Source organism: Parasteatoda tepidariorum, chromosome 4 (genome assembly GCF_982258835.1).
Source record: "Parasteatoda tepidariorum strain Cologne lab strain chromosome 4, Ptep-v5.0, whole genome shotgun sequence".
In the NCBI taxonomy this organism is placed as follows: domain Eukaryota; kingdom Metazoa; phylum Arthropoda; class Arachnida; order Araneae; family Theridiidae; genus Parasteatoda; species Parasteatoda tepidariorum.
In genome coordinates, this window is record NC_141758.1 from 56,399,224 (window position 1) to 56,416,633 (window position 17,410).

The following is a 17,410-nucleotide window of genomic DNA, read 5'->3' on the forward strand; positions in this document are numbered from 1 at the left end:
AGTTTCTGCTGTATTTTTATTGTTAGAATCTTTATGTTCATAGAAACATTCATTTTCTTTTAAACATATCGAGTGCTCCAAAAATAACTGATTTGAAAACTCAAAGGAAAACGGAAAGAAAGAGAAGCGTATGGTTTGCTGCGTTCTACTTAGGAAACCAAGGGGTTATTTCTTCTCTAAGTTTCAAAATGAATAAAAATATCTTCTATAGATGATGATGATGTCAAAATTTTTGTCGAAAAAAAAGAGACGCAGTTTGAGGACAAATTAAGAGATACCCATACATGTAGAGTTTCAGAGTCAGAATGTAATACTTGAGAGAATTGCATCATCTACTTCCTCTCTAGCGCCAGCCTCTCCAGAAGGGAAAGCCCCGGTATCCACGGAGCCATAAAGTCTAGACGGGAAAAGTCCCGAATTTATAATTAACTCTAACTCTTTTCCATAGAACAATCTAATTTTGCATTCATATTTGATCCGGCAACCCTGCGAGTAGGCAGCTCTCACCGATCATGATATCGTTGTTAAACTTATTTCCTTATTTCTATTAAATGTTAAGTTTGATTATTAAACTATTGTCTTTATTTCCTCTTATGCTCCACAAACTCCTACATACATGTATGTCATTTGGAGTAGTCTTGCGTGCACAAAAAAAACTACCTTTTCACAATTTTTCATGTCAGTAGTGCCAGCTGCTGACAAACTTTCTAGCAAGTTTTAAAAATTCTAAAGATAAATTTTCTGGTTTCTTAAACAGAACTCATTTTTCTTCATTCATACTGTTATTTGCTTTTGTGTCATCCAGTTTTGGACTGAATATTTTTAACTGAACAATTATTCACTGATTCGTTCCCGAATGATTCATACGACGTATTATTTAATCATTCATTGATTTGCTAATTCGTTAATTTCCTGTAAAACTTCTTGTATTTTCAAACTACGTTCGTTTTTTTTTTCATTTCTCAAAAAAAACTATATCATACGATTTACCAAATAAAAATAAAATAAAAGATTTACAATATCAGAACAGCAACTGTTTTTGTCTATTGACTGAGATAGTTTATTTTCTACAAAGATACTTCCATTGATTATCATTAAAAAACAATAAAAAAGAAATGAAGTCAAGTTTGCAAATTTGGTGCATTAGTTACATTGACATAAATAATTTCTTTTTAAAATTACTTTCCTAATGTTCCTCCATATTAATCAATCAAAATAACAAAACATTTCCAAACCACCCTAAACTTTATTATTTATTTATTCAAAAAGAATTTAAAACTAACAGAGGGATTTAAGATTATGGAAAATATGTCCATGACCGTAACGACTCATCTATTAACCTAGCAAACGATATAGTTAGAAATAAATACTTTAACTTTAAAAAGTGAAAAAAATAAATGAAAACGATCGCGTGGAGGGCGTCGTCTGCTCCCCAGTGTCAGGGTGTGGTCATCAATGGACCGAGGATGTAAATGAGGCCAAGTCTAGAACTGAATCTTGACCTTTAGTGGAAAGACCATAATTTTCTTGGTCGCTTTTGGAAAATTGTTCTACAGAGATTTGTCGTGGATGAAGAAAAAAAAAACTATTTTTCACGGTGGTTTTGTTTATTTTCCTGTGATTGGCAGTCTTTCCATTGTGTATTATCTTCGGTGTGACCTGTTTTTTTCGCCAACAAATCGTTTTTCGCGGCATATTTCAAGGAAATATTAGAGTTAACGGGTATAAAAAGTGTGAATGATTTCATAACGTGGAGAGTTCGATTTTTATTTTCTTAAGTAATTGCTTGAATCAATTCGTCTTTCGCAATTTATTGGAGGGTGGGGGGAGAGAATCATATTAAATAAGATGAGCGGAAAGGAAAGGTCTTGGGTTTGTGTCTTGAAATTCTTGCTTTAAATTGGATTTAATGTGTTACGAATTGGAACAAAATAATAAAATAAAATAACGATTTATGGAACTGTTAAAGTCGGAAAGTCGGACTTTCAAAACATGTTGAAAAACAATTTAACATACTTCTATGATATACAATATTTTAACAGAATGATGGGTTCTTTATTGCTCTAGAAATAAAAGTTTCTTTATCAGAAACAGCAGGAGTATTGCCAAATTCTTGCTGCATTCTTGAATTTTGCTTTCCTTCATTATTTATTAATATTCAGTTCCTCTTATTTTCGCTTAGTATTGTTATATAAAGTTTCTCAAAGAATGTCAATATCAGTATACAAATGTAATAGGGTAAAGAAAAAATATAAGCTTGCTAACTATTTAACTTTAGAACCTTTAAAATTTAAAAACACGGATCTTTCTTATTGTAAACTGGTTCTTATTGTTCATCCAAAAAGATTAAAATAATTGTGTTAAATTTAAATGCTATTAAACATTTTTATGAAAGTTGGAGGCTACTACAAGAAGAGGCGAAGAGAAGTATGAACCAAGTGACTTTTCATATGAACTTTTGAATTATTTACGTGCAGTAGTGTAGGAAATAACTTTAAGCCAACTTCAGGAAACACAAAATCGTACATTAAAACATAAACATAGAAGAAATTTTTCCATAAATCGTAGTAGAAATTTACTTAGAAGAATATTACCTAGAAGAAATTTTCCCTAAAATCGTAGAAAGTTGGCAGCTGATTTAATGCATATGTTTTTATTATTTGGGTTTGTATTATTGCCATCTTCTTAAAGTACAATGGACAACAGTAAACAGTAGTAAACATAGGATAACTGAATAGTAAGTAAAGTACAGGAAAGCAGTATTAAGAAGTATAAATATTTTCGGTATCTTTCATTTCGCCACCACAAGCGATAAATTCGCCAATATAAAGGCGCTGAGTGTAAGTAAATTCAACGGTTTTTTATTTATTTATTTATTTTTGGTAAGGTCTGTGGTTAATAACTGAATTTATTTGCTCCGGTGAAATGGAAAAGTACCATATTTTCCTAACAAATGATACATTAATTATTCCAATACTATTGCTAATTTTGACATCGTCGAATATTAATTTCAGAGTTAATAGAATACGTGTTTAATCCAAGCCAATTGCTTAAACGAAAATTGATAAATGCATTTTTTGAATGTAGTTTTCTTTTAAAAACAAAAATAATAATTTCTTTTTTTTTTTACATAACTCTATCAAAAATTCATTTAGAATTTTTTTTTATATTTTCAACATAATTTTATTTCCGTTTAGATTGAAAAAAAGCATTTAGGATTAAAATTTGCTATCCGTAAATTTAAACTAAATTTTTACAAGAAAGCGTCTTTCTTACTCTTTAGCACAATAAATTTAATTCCAAACAACCAAGTTAAAATTATCTGACCGCCAGGCTAACCATTGAAAGTTTTCGAGGTTTTTCCCCGAGGAGCGTAAACATGCATTTGTTTCCCAAAAAGTTTTGCAAGAAAACAAATTTTCCCTGTATTTGTATTTGTTACTTAATCCAGGAGTTACTTTATCTTTTGGGGATTCAGAATTGCTATGGTACGGAGATAGAATCGTAACAAAACAGCTATATGAGTTTTCCTGTTTAACATTGGTTTTTGTATAAAATTTCTCAGCGAATAATCTACAGTGTACTAATGGTAGATCTCATTGAACATAAATCATGTTATAGTTATCGGTTGATCAAAAATTAAACTTTGATAGTTAAAACCTTTTTCAGCTAAAATACTGTCATTTCATTAAAATATTCATGAAATATCTTAGTTAAGTAGAAGCTACATTTATAAATGCTGTTGAAAATTTTAACTGAGAACTTGAAAACTTTTTAAAAAGTTTCATCATTTTTCAGCAAAAATCATTCATAACTCAAAAGGCATTGCTGTTAACGCTAAAACATTATCACAGCACGCGACTAATATAATCTCAAATATCCCCCAAAAATTTCAAAGCGATATGAGTAGTTTCTTAGAAAATGTACATCGAAAAGGTCAGTTTTAGCATTATTGATATATGCCTTACCGACTATCCCCTTAACTAAATTATTAAAGAAATTAAGTCCGCTAATTCCTCTTGACTTCATAGCAAAATTTTCGTTAGCCATTCTACAACTGTATCCAAGCATCCCAAATTGCCATTAAAAATTTATTTAATTTATTAAAATTAATTTATCAGTTTAAAAAAATTAAAAAATTAAATCAAGTTTTTATTTAGATAGACGCACAATAAAGTTTCTTAAAAATAGATCTTGTAAAATATTAGTCCGATAGAAAAATGTACGATTTTTATATTATTTGCACAAATGTTATAATGTCCAACCGGGTAATAAATTCAAATTTTATCGGGTGGCCGGAATAGGCCGGATAACAAAAATGCTTGCCTAGTAGCCGGAATGGATGGGTTAGAAGATTCAATTTTCCCCGGGTACTGAGTATCCGGTTCAGGCAAAATTTTAGGAACCGGTACATTTCTATTTCATTCCATTGGATTTGCCAAAGCATTATAGTTTCGAAAAATTTAAACCTTTGATGTAATTAATATTACTACGAAAAATTGTCTGGTTCTATGGGAAATGCTTCTCTAGAAATGCATCTCCAGAAAATGCTACTCTGGTTCTGAAGGAATATATGCGTTTTTTACAGAATTATTTAATTCTCTTGCTCACTCTTAACACTGAAAATGTAAGATTTTCATAGCTCGTTTATTATGTTGTAAAAAACTAAAAAAGCTAAACAAATAAATAACTGTCTATGAAGGTAACAATTTAATCGCACGCTAAAAACTCAGTAAACATTGAGACTTTAATTTTCTCTAGCTTTATTTATTGGCTCCTTGTACGTCGACAACTGGAAAACATTTAACACCTTCCATAATAAAACTCGAAGGATTTGTGTACCTTGTCAAGTTCAGTGACACTTTTTTATATTTATCTCTTTTTTTCAAAAATTAACATACTCCTAATAAATTGTTACAAACAATATTACCTGCTGAAGTTGATTTTTATTTGTTTATGCACTTTTCCTCCGCTAACAACATGCCAATCAGTTTCAGATTTACCAAGGAGTAGAACTGTCTCGTTATTTCTTTTCCTCGTTTTATTATTTAAAAAAAAACTCTTAATCACTTCCATGAGAAAGATTTTTTTTATAAATAAACATTTTTAAATGAATGCAGACGATGTTTTTCGGAAAATGCAAACGATTATATTGATTTTTATTTTACTCTTATTTATTTTAATTTTATTTTGCTTTTAAATTTTTCTTTCCAATGATTTAATGCTTGTCTTTTACATTTTATGCAAATCAGACAATTTCTTGAAAACGACTTTTTCCATTTCAGAATTATTCATAGAATGAATGGAAATGCTCCACAAATTTAAAAAAAAATTATAATAATAATTTTATCTGTAATAAATCCTATTCGCGGCATGCGATCAATTAGGGACAAATAAAGGATATAAATCATACATGACCAGCAGAAAGTATTCAAATGCTAATAAAAACGTGTAAAAAAAAAGATTTTTAAAAGCAAATTAGCAAAGCTATAAAGAATTCAAAAGAAAGAAATTAGCTTTAAAAATTTCCATTAAAGCGTCATTCGCAATTTTTCATTATTTGAAATTTTATTTCTTCTTATTCTTAAAATTCGCGATCGCAACGCTCGAGTACGCCGTCTAGCGGGAGCCTGTAAATATCAGACATTAATTTATCACGTTTTCATTTAGTTCCATCGAAATCATTGACAGAATCAGACGCCATTTTTAGCAGCAAATAAGAAACAAAATTTCCCTTAGGAAAAGGCCGAAGAACTTGAAAAAAATCTCCAGAATATTAGTAAATCTTTCAGGAACAGAACACGCCAAACATTTGAAGAAAAATTCCTCAATAATTTTTAATTTCTATTATCAACAAACTTGCAACTGATGACTTCCGATTTCGGATACTGTTACAGATGTGTGTATTAAGGTAAAATGCATTTCTTCTGTCTTCAATTCATTACGAATTAAAGTGAAGTCAACATTGCTTTCGTCATTCCAGTGAATAAATATGAATTCAGAACATACAGAATTGTAATAGTTATAGCATATTCTTCTTCGTTATAGAATAGTATATATTTCTGTATCCATATAATTCGGAAAACAACAATAAAAAATTATCCAAGTTACTTGAAATAGAGCCATTTGTGCTGATTCTTAATTAATTTTAATCGTTTTCTTGGTAAGTATTTTTTAGTTTTGAAAGAATAAGTTCAACTAGAATTCAGCTATTCTGTTTTTAGCTACATATTCAAATTAATATCAATTATAAAATTTTGCTGTGTAGTATGTTATCTAAAAGTAATGAAGGGATAAACTATGTATCTATTATTTGAGAATAAAGTTTTCAAACAAGGAACTTATCATTTTGGAATTCTCCGGGAATTATAAATCAGGTAAGTGCAATGATTTTTACAATAAAAAATTTGCTTGTAAATATTTTTTTTTCATTTGATGATGGTTCTCTACAGAATGGTTTTTTACGTCTAATAAAGAACTATAAGAATAAAAAAAAAGAAACAATATGAAAGTTTTTATTTCAATGTAAAGAATTCTTAAAATCGTTTTTTCATCCTAAGAATTCTTTATTTTCCGTTTTTTAGTTTATAATTTTTTGATAAAAATTGTTCTCAAAATACTTTTTTTGAAAAATTAAATGGTATAACATTATGTGTTTATGTATACTTCTTGTATATTCCAATGTTTGAAGTAATATGATTCAGAAGAGTATGGAGTAAAAATTCGGTACTTACGTATTAACGCCACCGCCCTACAGATTTGGCGGTTTTTAAGTGCCGCTAATCTATACTTAAAATTTTTGCGACAATTCATAATAAATCAAAATAGTCAATCGGATTTCGGTGGAAAATGAGCAGATATAGAGTTTAGCATAGATTCAAAACAATCATATCGCCATATGAACTCTGATAAATAAGATTCCAAATGTAATAACATTTCCAAAACGTACGTTTACCAAGATAAAGTTTTATGTTGTGGGAATTGGTAAATTTTCGTTTTTTCGGTTAAATATTTCCCTCCTAAAAAAAAACAAATTGCATCTTGTTTTGTTTTTGGCAAATCCCAAAGACGAATTTTCGTAGCACTAAAAATGGCGACAAAAAAGAATTGTTTTTTTTTTTGTTTCGTCAGCATTCTTTATTTTACGTTTCTTAGTTTCTAAATAATGTTTTTTATTGAAACTTGAAATTTTTTGATAAAAATTGTTGTCAAAAAACTTTCTTTACAAAATTAAATTTCATAAAATTATGAGGTTTATGTATACTTTCTGTTCATTTTAGTTTTTGAAGTAATATGATTCTTAAAACTATAGAATGTAAAGTTTAAATGGGCCTTTCATGTTATATCATTAAATTTAGTAAAACTATTTCTCGGGCATTAGGTTTTAACTCTTATAAGAATATACATATTTTTTTCTGTTAATGTACAAATATTTTTCCGATGTGTTTTGGATTTTCCTTCTCTAATAAAAAGTGATACCATTTTGTTTTCGTTTGCATAAGAAAGAATATCAAGCATTTTTCTTTTTTAAATTTAATTAGCCACAATAAAGAAGGAACGTTGCAATGCTACGTGCTACATTAACGACGTCTCTAGAGTAACTGAATGACTGTTCATATAGAAATCGCAGGTATTAGTCTCATACAACAACGCCCCCTATAGTTCGTTGCGATCGCGAATTAAAAAAGAAAATTCATATAAATAAAACCTGCAAAACTTGAACCATTTTTACAAATTATGCAAAAAGGCTCATTTCTTGTACTGGGTGTTTCGTAAAGACCGCCATTTATAAATATTTTTAGAATACTTATAGATTATAGAACCGTCAGTAGGGTCACGAATTCTAGCTTGAAAAAAGACGCGATATCGATACTTTAAAAATCGTAACTCAGCAAGATTCTTTTACATTATTAAATTATTTTTTAAAAAAAGTTAAGCGATTCTATTATCAAATAAATTATTTCGTTTTTTTTTTTAAATTTTAACATTTCTTTTTTCAGATTTTTTTTTTAATTGGTGGTTCTGATCTTAAACACCTATTTCTTATTTTAAAAAAATCCTAGTTCTTTAAAAAACAAATTCTAGAAATTTAAATTAAAAAACAATAAAAATAAACAAATTATAAAAAATTATTTCTTTTTTTAAAGAGCACTTTTTAAATATTTTTTTTCTATAAAATACTGCAGATCAAAAACCTAATCAAGCAATAAGTCAAAAGTACTTCTGAGAATAAAAGCTATTTGAAAATAACACTGGGGAACAAATGCTTTGTTTCATCGATTCAAGTACTTGATCCTGCCTAATTAGAGTGTTAGGATATCAAATCTTCAAATTGATTTTGCTCCTAAAGCTACAATTAAAAAAAAAAATATATATCATTTTAGTGTATTTTTTGTCGAAATGTACAAGTTTAAAAATGAAATGTGCAATTTCAAATGTCCAATAATGTTTATCGTACTCTTCTAGGAGTACTTCTTTATTAGGCCCAGCTTAGAGGCTCACGAAGAAGCAATTCATAATAGGAAAGCGCCCTTAGTGGCGTATGACAACAGTTCGGGACACGAGTTCCTATTCAATTTTAATCCTGTTGTTGTGCTCAAACTCTCCCAGAAATTTGTCGCAACATTTATGCGACCCCTTGCCATACATAATATTTTTAAACTTGTACACATCAATAAAAAAAAGAGACGAAAATGTTATTTAAAAAATCTGTAACTTTGAGAAAGAAATTGATTACAGATTTGAAATCAGTGGTACGAAAGTGCCTAATATCCGTTAGAAATTTGCAAAAGAAAACAAAAAGATATTTCACAGTGTAAACGTTATATATAAATTTTATAAAAGAGCATTTAACCAAAATCGAATACGGGGGGGGGGGTGAAAATTTTCCTTTGTTCTAAATATAGATCAATATAGTTTTTTTTAACCAAATACTTAACATAGTTTACTATACAGCAGTGTTTCGATTCAGAGCAAATAAGTTTACAAAGAATCGATAACAGATTTTCTATTTTAAGCTTTCAATTTACTTTAGGAAATTCTTACATTATTCTTTCAAATTTCGTTATTATATATAAAAATTGTTTTCTTAAAATGCAACATTCTTTCTAAAAGCTCTAACTCTTAAGGTTCAAATATAAAAACGTGTAGCATATATTTCCTTTTTTTAATAAATAGGAACTAGACTTGAAATATTTGTACATTTTTTTTATTTTGAAAGGTAGGGCATATTTTCATTTCTGAAGAATTCTCTTGAAAATTTTATATTTGAAGCAATTTATTTCTAGAAGTATATTATAATATTTTATAGTGAGAATAATATAGGGTAAACTAACAAGTGAAGGAACACTTAAGCTTCCCTTGCCTTTTAAAAAATCTTATTAATTTCAAAATTCCTAATTTTAGTTAAATGACAGTGTCAACATATTTGTTACTAATTACAAATTATGTAAAAAAAATTGCAGAGAGCTTACATAATATTGTTTTAAAGTTTTGGAGGTTCAAATAACAAGTAGTAAGAAGACCAAGTGAAGGAACAACTCTCACCAGTGAATGAACACTTAATTTTGGTTATTTTTTAATGTTCTTAATGAATTTATAAGCCATACAAATATTTAAAAACAAGGCTATTCTTGAAATTATAACATATAAATACTTGGTAAATGTTATATATATATATATATATATATATATATATATATATATATATATATATATATATATATATATATATATATATATATATATATATATATATATATATATATATATATATATATATATATATATATATATATATATATATATATATAAAAATTCCAATGCTGACCTGTGTTAACACTTCGTCAATTCAGTCATTTTACAGGGCAGATTTGTTGGCCGCTCTTTCAGGGGCACCATATTAGGTGGGCCAACGTTGCTCCCACAGTAAGGGTAGATAGCACAGAGAATGAGAGAACATCCATGCCTTACCCGCAATTTGAGCCCAGAACCTTTCCGATGCAAGGCTGGTTCCTTGATCCCTATACAGTTAAGTCGGCTTATATGTAAAAATTGATTACAGTATTTTCTAAGTAATCAGACAGAATTGTTTAATAAGCGTTGCGTTGTTTTTTTTATATTTGTTTTATGCATTTATTGATAATTAGAAAATAAAAAATAATATAATGCATAATATGGCTAACATAAATTTTGTCTCCAATTCATTTCAATGGGTGCAAAATTCTGTTTTTCAAGATACATTTTTTGTAAAATGTATTTTGTTCTATTGTTTATCACATTAATTTAAACGCAAATATCTCTTTTAGGTTTGAAATTGTGTTGTTTGCTACTAGTTATCTATGCGGGAAACTGTCTACCGGATGGAGGTAATTTCTTTTTTTTCCCTTTAATTAAAAAAAAATCTCTTATCAATAGTTTGTAAAAAATAACTTGAATGCAGTTTAATAATGTATTTAATAATGGTTATACACAGCTGCACTCTTTATGGTAATTTCCAGTGACTTTTTCTGCCTTTCTGAAACTGGGAAAGTTACTTAAAAATCCAAATCAAAGTTAATTTTAATCCAGTTTATTTCTTTTTTTAAGTGTTGAAATGCAAATATTCTCTCCAAATAATCAGCAAAACCTCATGTATAGTTAATCAATTCGAAGCATTTCCATATACTCTAAAATTTTAAAGTTATAATTCCAGAATTCCATTTTTTATTTAATCAAAGAATGTTATAACTATCTGAAATCTATTGAATAGATATTATTATTCAGTATTATGAATTCAGAAATGTTATAAACATAACAAAAACTTTTTATTTTCAAGTTAAATTTATAGTTATTAGGGAAAAATAGTCTTTGTATTTCATTGACTATAAAAATCCTTAGTCTAAAATACTTTAGACATTACGCAATTGCTAACATGAAAATTATGTTATTAATTTAATGTATATAATTTTAATTAATATTATAAAGTAATTATAAATATAGAGTAAAACAAATATTATTTTAATTTACATTATTTCGTAAATCTTTTTCATGTTGGCAGAAATGGCTAAATGAATAATTGTCATGCTTTTATAATAATTGATTTGGGAAAATTTTTTATATATATATATATATATATATATATATATATATATATATATATATATATATACTTGTGACTCGTGACTTTTCTTAACGTTTTGAGACATTCAAAAATACTTGTTTTCGTTCGTGATTTAAGAAATATCAAAAACTGAAAATGCCTCTTCCATTATTGTAGGTTAGTATATATATATATATATATATATATATATATATATATATATATATATATATATATATATATATATATATATATATATATATATATATACTAACCTACAATAATGGAAGAGGCATTTTCAGTTTTTGATATTTCTTAAATCACGAACGAAAACAAGTATTTTTGAATGTCTCAAAACGTTAAGAAAAGTCACGAAAGTCAACTAAGCTGATGGTATAATTATATTAAGACTTAGCGCCTCGCAAAATTGGTTTGCGGTCAAAATGACCGCTCTGGTCAGTGTTATATATGTGAAAAAAAGAAATGAAACACCAATAAGTTAATGTCAGAAACCATTAAATATGAAGTGTATTTCCATAATATTTTCAAAAAAAGTAAATAGACTTTTTTTAATTATATATATTTTGACAGTATTTAAGAATATAATATCTTAAATTTATTAAAAGTTAATTAAATAGAACATTGCCATTTTTGCTCAATCCACCGTATGTATTCAGTAAAGTATTTCAGAAAATTTTAAGAAATCAATGAATCATAATTTTAGATCAATTCTAAATGGAATTTTTACTAAAAATCATACTATATAAACAAGAAACTTTAAAAATGTTAGCAAATTGTATATACTTTTAAAAATGTCATTTGCAATGATAGATTTATCGAAAATTTGATACAGTTTCGAAGTTTCTTGATTAGTGTGCTTTTATATAAATAAATTTAAAAAAACTATTTTCTTTTCGTCCGAAAAGCAATATCTTTAAAGTTTTATGTTTCGGAAATTGTAATATTGAAAAAGAATTTTTGATTTAAAAGCAGTTTAAGAATTTATATATTATTATTGTAGTAATGTAATATAATCCTTATAGAAAAGTAAAACTTATTATGAAACTTTTCATAAAGCTGAAATAGTTGGAAACATAGTGCTTTGTTTTAAACAAGCTAATATTACAAATTGATTGCGCTTTGTTTCATATTTTTTATCACTGAAAATAGTCATTTGTAGAAAAATGTTTTGTTGCTGTTAAGTTTACTTTCGTTTAAGTTTGTATTGCAATACCACTAAAATTGTAATTTATCTTAAAAAAGTTAAAATTTTAAATGTTAGATCAATTTTGTATTTCAATTCTTCGCAAAATCTGGTGTAGCTAATCTCAGAGAATTATCTTTGAAAGATTCTTTTTTCTTGTGGCATTATCGAATGATTCAAAATATATCCTTTTTAAAATCTGAATTTAAAGATTCGCTGTTAAACATTTACAAACCAAAACTCACACTCTCAGAAATAAAACTCACACTTTTGACGATTCAGCAAACCTTAAGCAGTATTTCTTTAATTTTGAGAATCATTTCGTCTTGAAATCACGTGATTTTTGACGTGAACTCTTAAATGTGTGACGAAAATGCTTCCGGAATTCGAAACCTCTTCGTAGTGCATTGTGGGATATATTTTACTAGAATTAACACTAGACAATCGAGAAAAAACTGACGAATTATGCTGACCCGTTTGTATGGGGGTCAAGAAGTTGGTCTTGTACCTGGAAGATCAGGAGTTCGAACCTCTCTTCGGACCTCTTCGGACGTGGGTGTACTTTATCTATCGGTACTTGTTGTGTCGTGCCGTCTATATGGTGCCCAAGTAAAAGTGATTATTAAAAAAGTTAGCTACGTTAGGCACTAAAAAAAGTTTTTGGAAAAAAAATAGAATGATGAAATATTTCTTTAATTTTGACGAAATGTGTTTCCTTGACGAAGTGAGAATAGTTATTTCGTCACTTTGACGAAACTTTTGCTCGGAACATATCCCAGGAAACGGTTTCGTCAAAAACGACGAAAGTTTCTTGATAATCAGGTATCCGTTTTTTACAGTACGTTAACTCGTTCGATGGTAAAGTTACAATTTACTATGAAGTTCTGTAGAAGTCAATGAAGTTTTATTCCTCACAAATTATGTTTCAATTGCATTATAGTAAATATTGTCACATAGGCAGTTCAATCCTTATTAAACAATTTAAATATCTGGGATTGTTAGATACCGTAACTAAGGAGATAAAGCTAGAAATTAGAGCTAAGATGGCTGCTGGATTTGATTATGCTTTACAACAATTGTTAAGATATAGCTATATGAGTATAAATTTAATTCTTATTTGTAAAGTGATAATTCGACCAATCGTATTATATTGTTGAGGCATGGACTTGAACTAAAAAAAATTTTGATCTTCTAAGAATATGAGAGAGGAAAATTTTAAGGAAGATTTTTAGCGCAATTTGTGTAGACAGGCATCGGGGGATTCGAACAATTAAAAAGACTCATGGTAAATATGAGAAATAAGAAATTGTTCCAAAATTTAAGAATAAAAAGATACCAATGGTTTGGAAACTTTCTACGAGTGAACTCTGAAAGAAATGTCAAAAAAAAAAATAATTAGATCGAAAACTAGGAAGGTTGTAGATCAGGGGTATCAAACTCAAAAGCTAACTTGGGCCAAATAAACAACTTTAGGTGGGCTGCAAAAAATAAATAAATAAATAAATGTTCATAGGAACAAATATTTTTATTTTGAATAATACATTTTAATAAACATATGTAAAGTTAAATTATTGTATGATACTTGACATCTCTTCTCTGCTACTATCTTGCCTATTTCGGGAGAAATTTTATTGGCCGTGACTACTTTCAAAATTGACCCAACGTGAGCGTTATTAATACGGTTTCGAACAGGAGATTTAATTCCATTCATAACAGAAAATAATTGCTAGCACTGATAAGTACTTCCAAACATGGAAATAATTTCATATGCGAATTTGCGAGTATTTTCAAACCTTGCCAGTAAATATTTGTAAAATTCAGGCATACCCACTTCAATGAATTTTGCCTTCAAATTTGAGTCGCATTGAATCTCAATCACTTCCATTTGCATATTACTGGGCACTGAGTCTATATTTATTGAGAAAATCGACTAAAGCAAACAAAATTTGTCTTCCAAAGAATTAAAATCTTTAAACCTTGTTTCAAATTCTGTTCTAAGATTTGAAATTTTTTCTGCAAATTTTTGATACGATGCAGTATCCCTGGAATGGCAGGTGCCGCAAGCCAATTACAATTTTACATTTTCGCTCGTACAATATAAAATGATCCGTATAGTTTATAAATAAAATATATTATAATTTCATATGCTAGTTTTCTTTCTAAATCACATTTCAACTTTATTTTTACTTTGCGTCGGTTTTCTGGCCACGAGTTTGACACCCCTGTTGTAGAGGATCTAAATTCTCTCAAAATTACCCACTACAAGAAAAGGGAGACCAACAGAAAAGAATGGCCCAAAATCTTAAAGGAAGCTAGGGAAGCTGTAGCGCCAGGATGATGATGATTAACCTTAATTAAACATATAAAACCTTTTTCTAGCTACCTGACAAAAGAACTAAATTAAATTAATGCCATTTTTCACTCAGTTTAATTTACTTTTTGTGTAATTGCAGATTTATGCAAATGGATGAATGGCCGTAAGTATTACATTGACGTGGGAGAATCTGGGATCATCAGTGTTGAGAATGCAACCAGCATGTCGAAAGGGGCAGAGACTGTCACCACCACTACCAACAACAACCAACCTCAAATACCTCAAAGATGCAGCGTCGAACTCATTACCTGCCCATCCTGTCATTTAGAAATCACTATACAAAAACTCCATATTCCCACCTGTTCCAATGATAAAACTTGCAGGTTAGTAACCTTCAGACTCATAAACGATTTTACTTTTTCTATATTAACATATTTATTACAGGATGCCCCAGGATTATTGGGACAAACTTTAAGGGCTAGTAGGAAATATCACAAGGATTCAGAATTGCTTAGCAACTCAAAATTAGAAACGTCTTCGCTCGCCGTTCGGTGGTGGTGTTCACAAGATGGATCGGTTCCCTGGCCACCATGCTCTCCTGATTTAAGCAGCGTGGATTTTTTTTCTTTGGGTTGCACTGGAAAGTACTATGTACGTAACATCTGTGGATTCTGAAATAGATCAGGTTACAAGAATCGTTTGTGCTGCTGAGGGATATACAACAAAATCGAGATGAGTCTGCCAATCCACGGCCGGATGTTGCAAAGCACGCATCTCTAGCAATGTTAGAAACTTTGTACATCTTTTGTGATATTTTCACATATCATCTAACACAGCACGTGTAATATGTTTGACCAAAAATATTTCAGATCATCTCAGTCTTGCGTCTCTGTTTCTTGTACCTGTCTTCCGCTTGACGTTTCCGATCATGGATTGCTATGCAACTCTGAATCCTTGTGATGTCTACTAACTCCCCTTAATGTTCGTCCTGTCCCAATAATACTGGGACACCTTGTATGTGTTCTTATTTATTAAGTAACTGTTTAATGTTTTTGTTTTATTTTATTCATTGAAATAAGTTTTACTGCACTTGTAGAATTAAAAATTATAAGGTATGTATATTGTTGTGCATCCAACACGTCATGATGACGTAATGAACAAGTATAGAGGCAGTTTTTTTTTTTTTTTTTTTTTTTTTTTGCTTCAAGAAGTTAGTGAGAAGGCAAGACGTTCATTTTTGTATGAGTTCGGTTCTCAGAGGAATTATTGGTATTGGACTGCAGATATTTTTAAACTTTTTCAATGTTCCAAGTTTTTCAAAGTTCAAGATTTAAAATTTCTTACAACTTTAAAATTTTCGAATTCAGTAACTATATTCAGCCGAACACATTTGAAACAGAAATGAGTCGAAAGTATTACTAATTAGTTACTGAATAAATCAGGAAATTTCAAACTTATAATTCTCCTTTAATTGACATGGAGGAAGTTAAATCCTATTTCTGTATGTCTGAAAAGGGATTTAACTTCCTCGACTGTCTACTATTCGTTTGGGTCCACATTTGCAATTATTGTTTCTTATTTATTCTCTGTATAATCAATTTGAATTTATTACAGTTAATAAGTGGGTTTGGTTACTTTATTTTATAACCGTCGTTGAACAGCCGACCCAATTTTGAATTTGCGACTAGTAATTTTCAACTCCGTAGTATTGTAATTTTGAATTTAAACCAGAAGAAATATTGGACAAGGAAACTCCAGGATGAAGTATTGTGGGAAATTTTGTCTTCGTGGAGAATTTTTTATTGGAACTAATTAGCATTTGCGTTATATGGAAACAAAAACCACGAAAGCCTCCCATGGTTAGTCTGACGGCACGAGAATTCCAACCCATGATCCGATCCGTCTACCATACGTCAGCACCGTGGTCGGTGAGAGCCGGGTACGGAATTCGTATCGATAAACCATTGCTGGGATTCGAACCCGGTTCACCTCATTGTAAGGCAAATACTCCATCCCTTGAGCCACTGCGGGTGTGAGTTTTTTTAATTAATGATTTTCAAGCATCTACAGAAGAATTCTTTGAAAAATTTTAAAATGTTTTTTGTATAACATTTAGCAACTTTTGTTAAACGTTTTGTACAACATTACAATTTTTTGTACAGCACATAGCAACTTTTTGATTTTCAAATTTAAAAAATACTCTAAATTTATGTAATTTGGAATAGAGGAGTAAAAAATAATAACAATTTTGGTAGTATATGAGCAAAACGGAATTTAAAGTTAGTCATGAGTTGGATGTGAACTGCAGATTCCTGTTAACCCATAGACGAACATTATCTGAACATATTTTTCATACATTTTTCATTCTAATTTATGGTTATGATATACAGCATGGAACACCGGTATCGTTAAAGGTAAAATCTTCCAAACACCACTCATTTCAGAACAATAATTTTTCGAATTGCATTGCATTTCAGTTATTTAGATCTAAGAGAAACTGTAATTCACAATTGAAATTTCTTTTAATTTACCACATCTATTAGTGGTAAATTTTCAAATATGAATGAAAAAAATCAAACTGCTTTTTTTTTAGATTTTATATTTTAGTACAAATATAATTCCGATAAACTGGCAGATTTTTAGAAACTATTACACTTTTTTTATAATTAAAAAATACCAAAATATATTTTTACTTGCAATTAGAGAGCCAGAAAAAAACTGTAAAATAGACATTGGTGTCCCGTCCCATCTGCACTAAAGCGTTAAGCGCTTAAGCAAATCAATCTAAGATTTTATCAAAAATTCAATTTTT

General features: G+C 29.0%; 1 protein-coding gene across 5 annotated transcripts in view; it reads left to right on the forward strand.

Annotated features, from left to right (window-relative positions):
* LOC107440650 (uncharacterized) overlaps positions 1–17,410 on the forward strand; it is a 189,690-nt gene that overhangs the window by 146,358 nt on the left and 25,922 nt on the right. For all 5 annotated transcript variants that reach the window (XM_087161162.1, XM_087161165.1, XM_087161163.1 and 2 more), the window contains 2 exons: positions 10,308–10,367; positions 14,738–14,981. In XM_087161162.1, the coding sequence (XP_087017288.1) occupies positions 10,308–10,367; positions 14,738–14,981 (304 nt within the window). The remainder of the gene's footprint in view (positions 1–10,307; positions 10,368–14,737; positions 14,982–17,410) is intronic.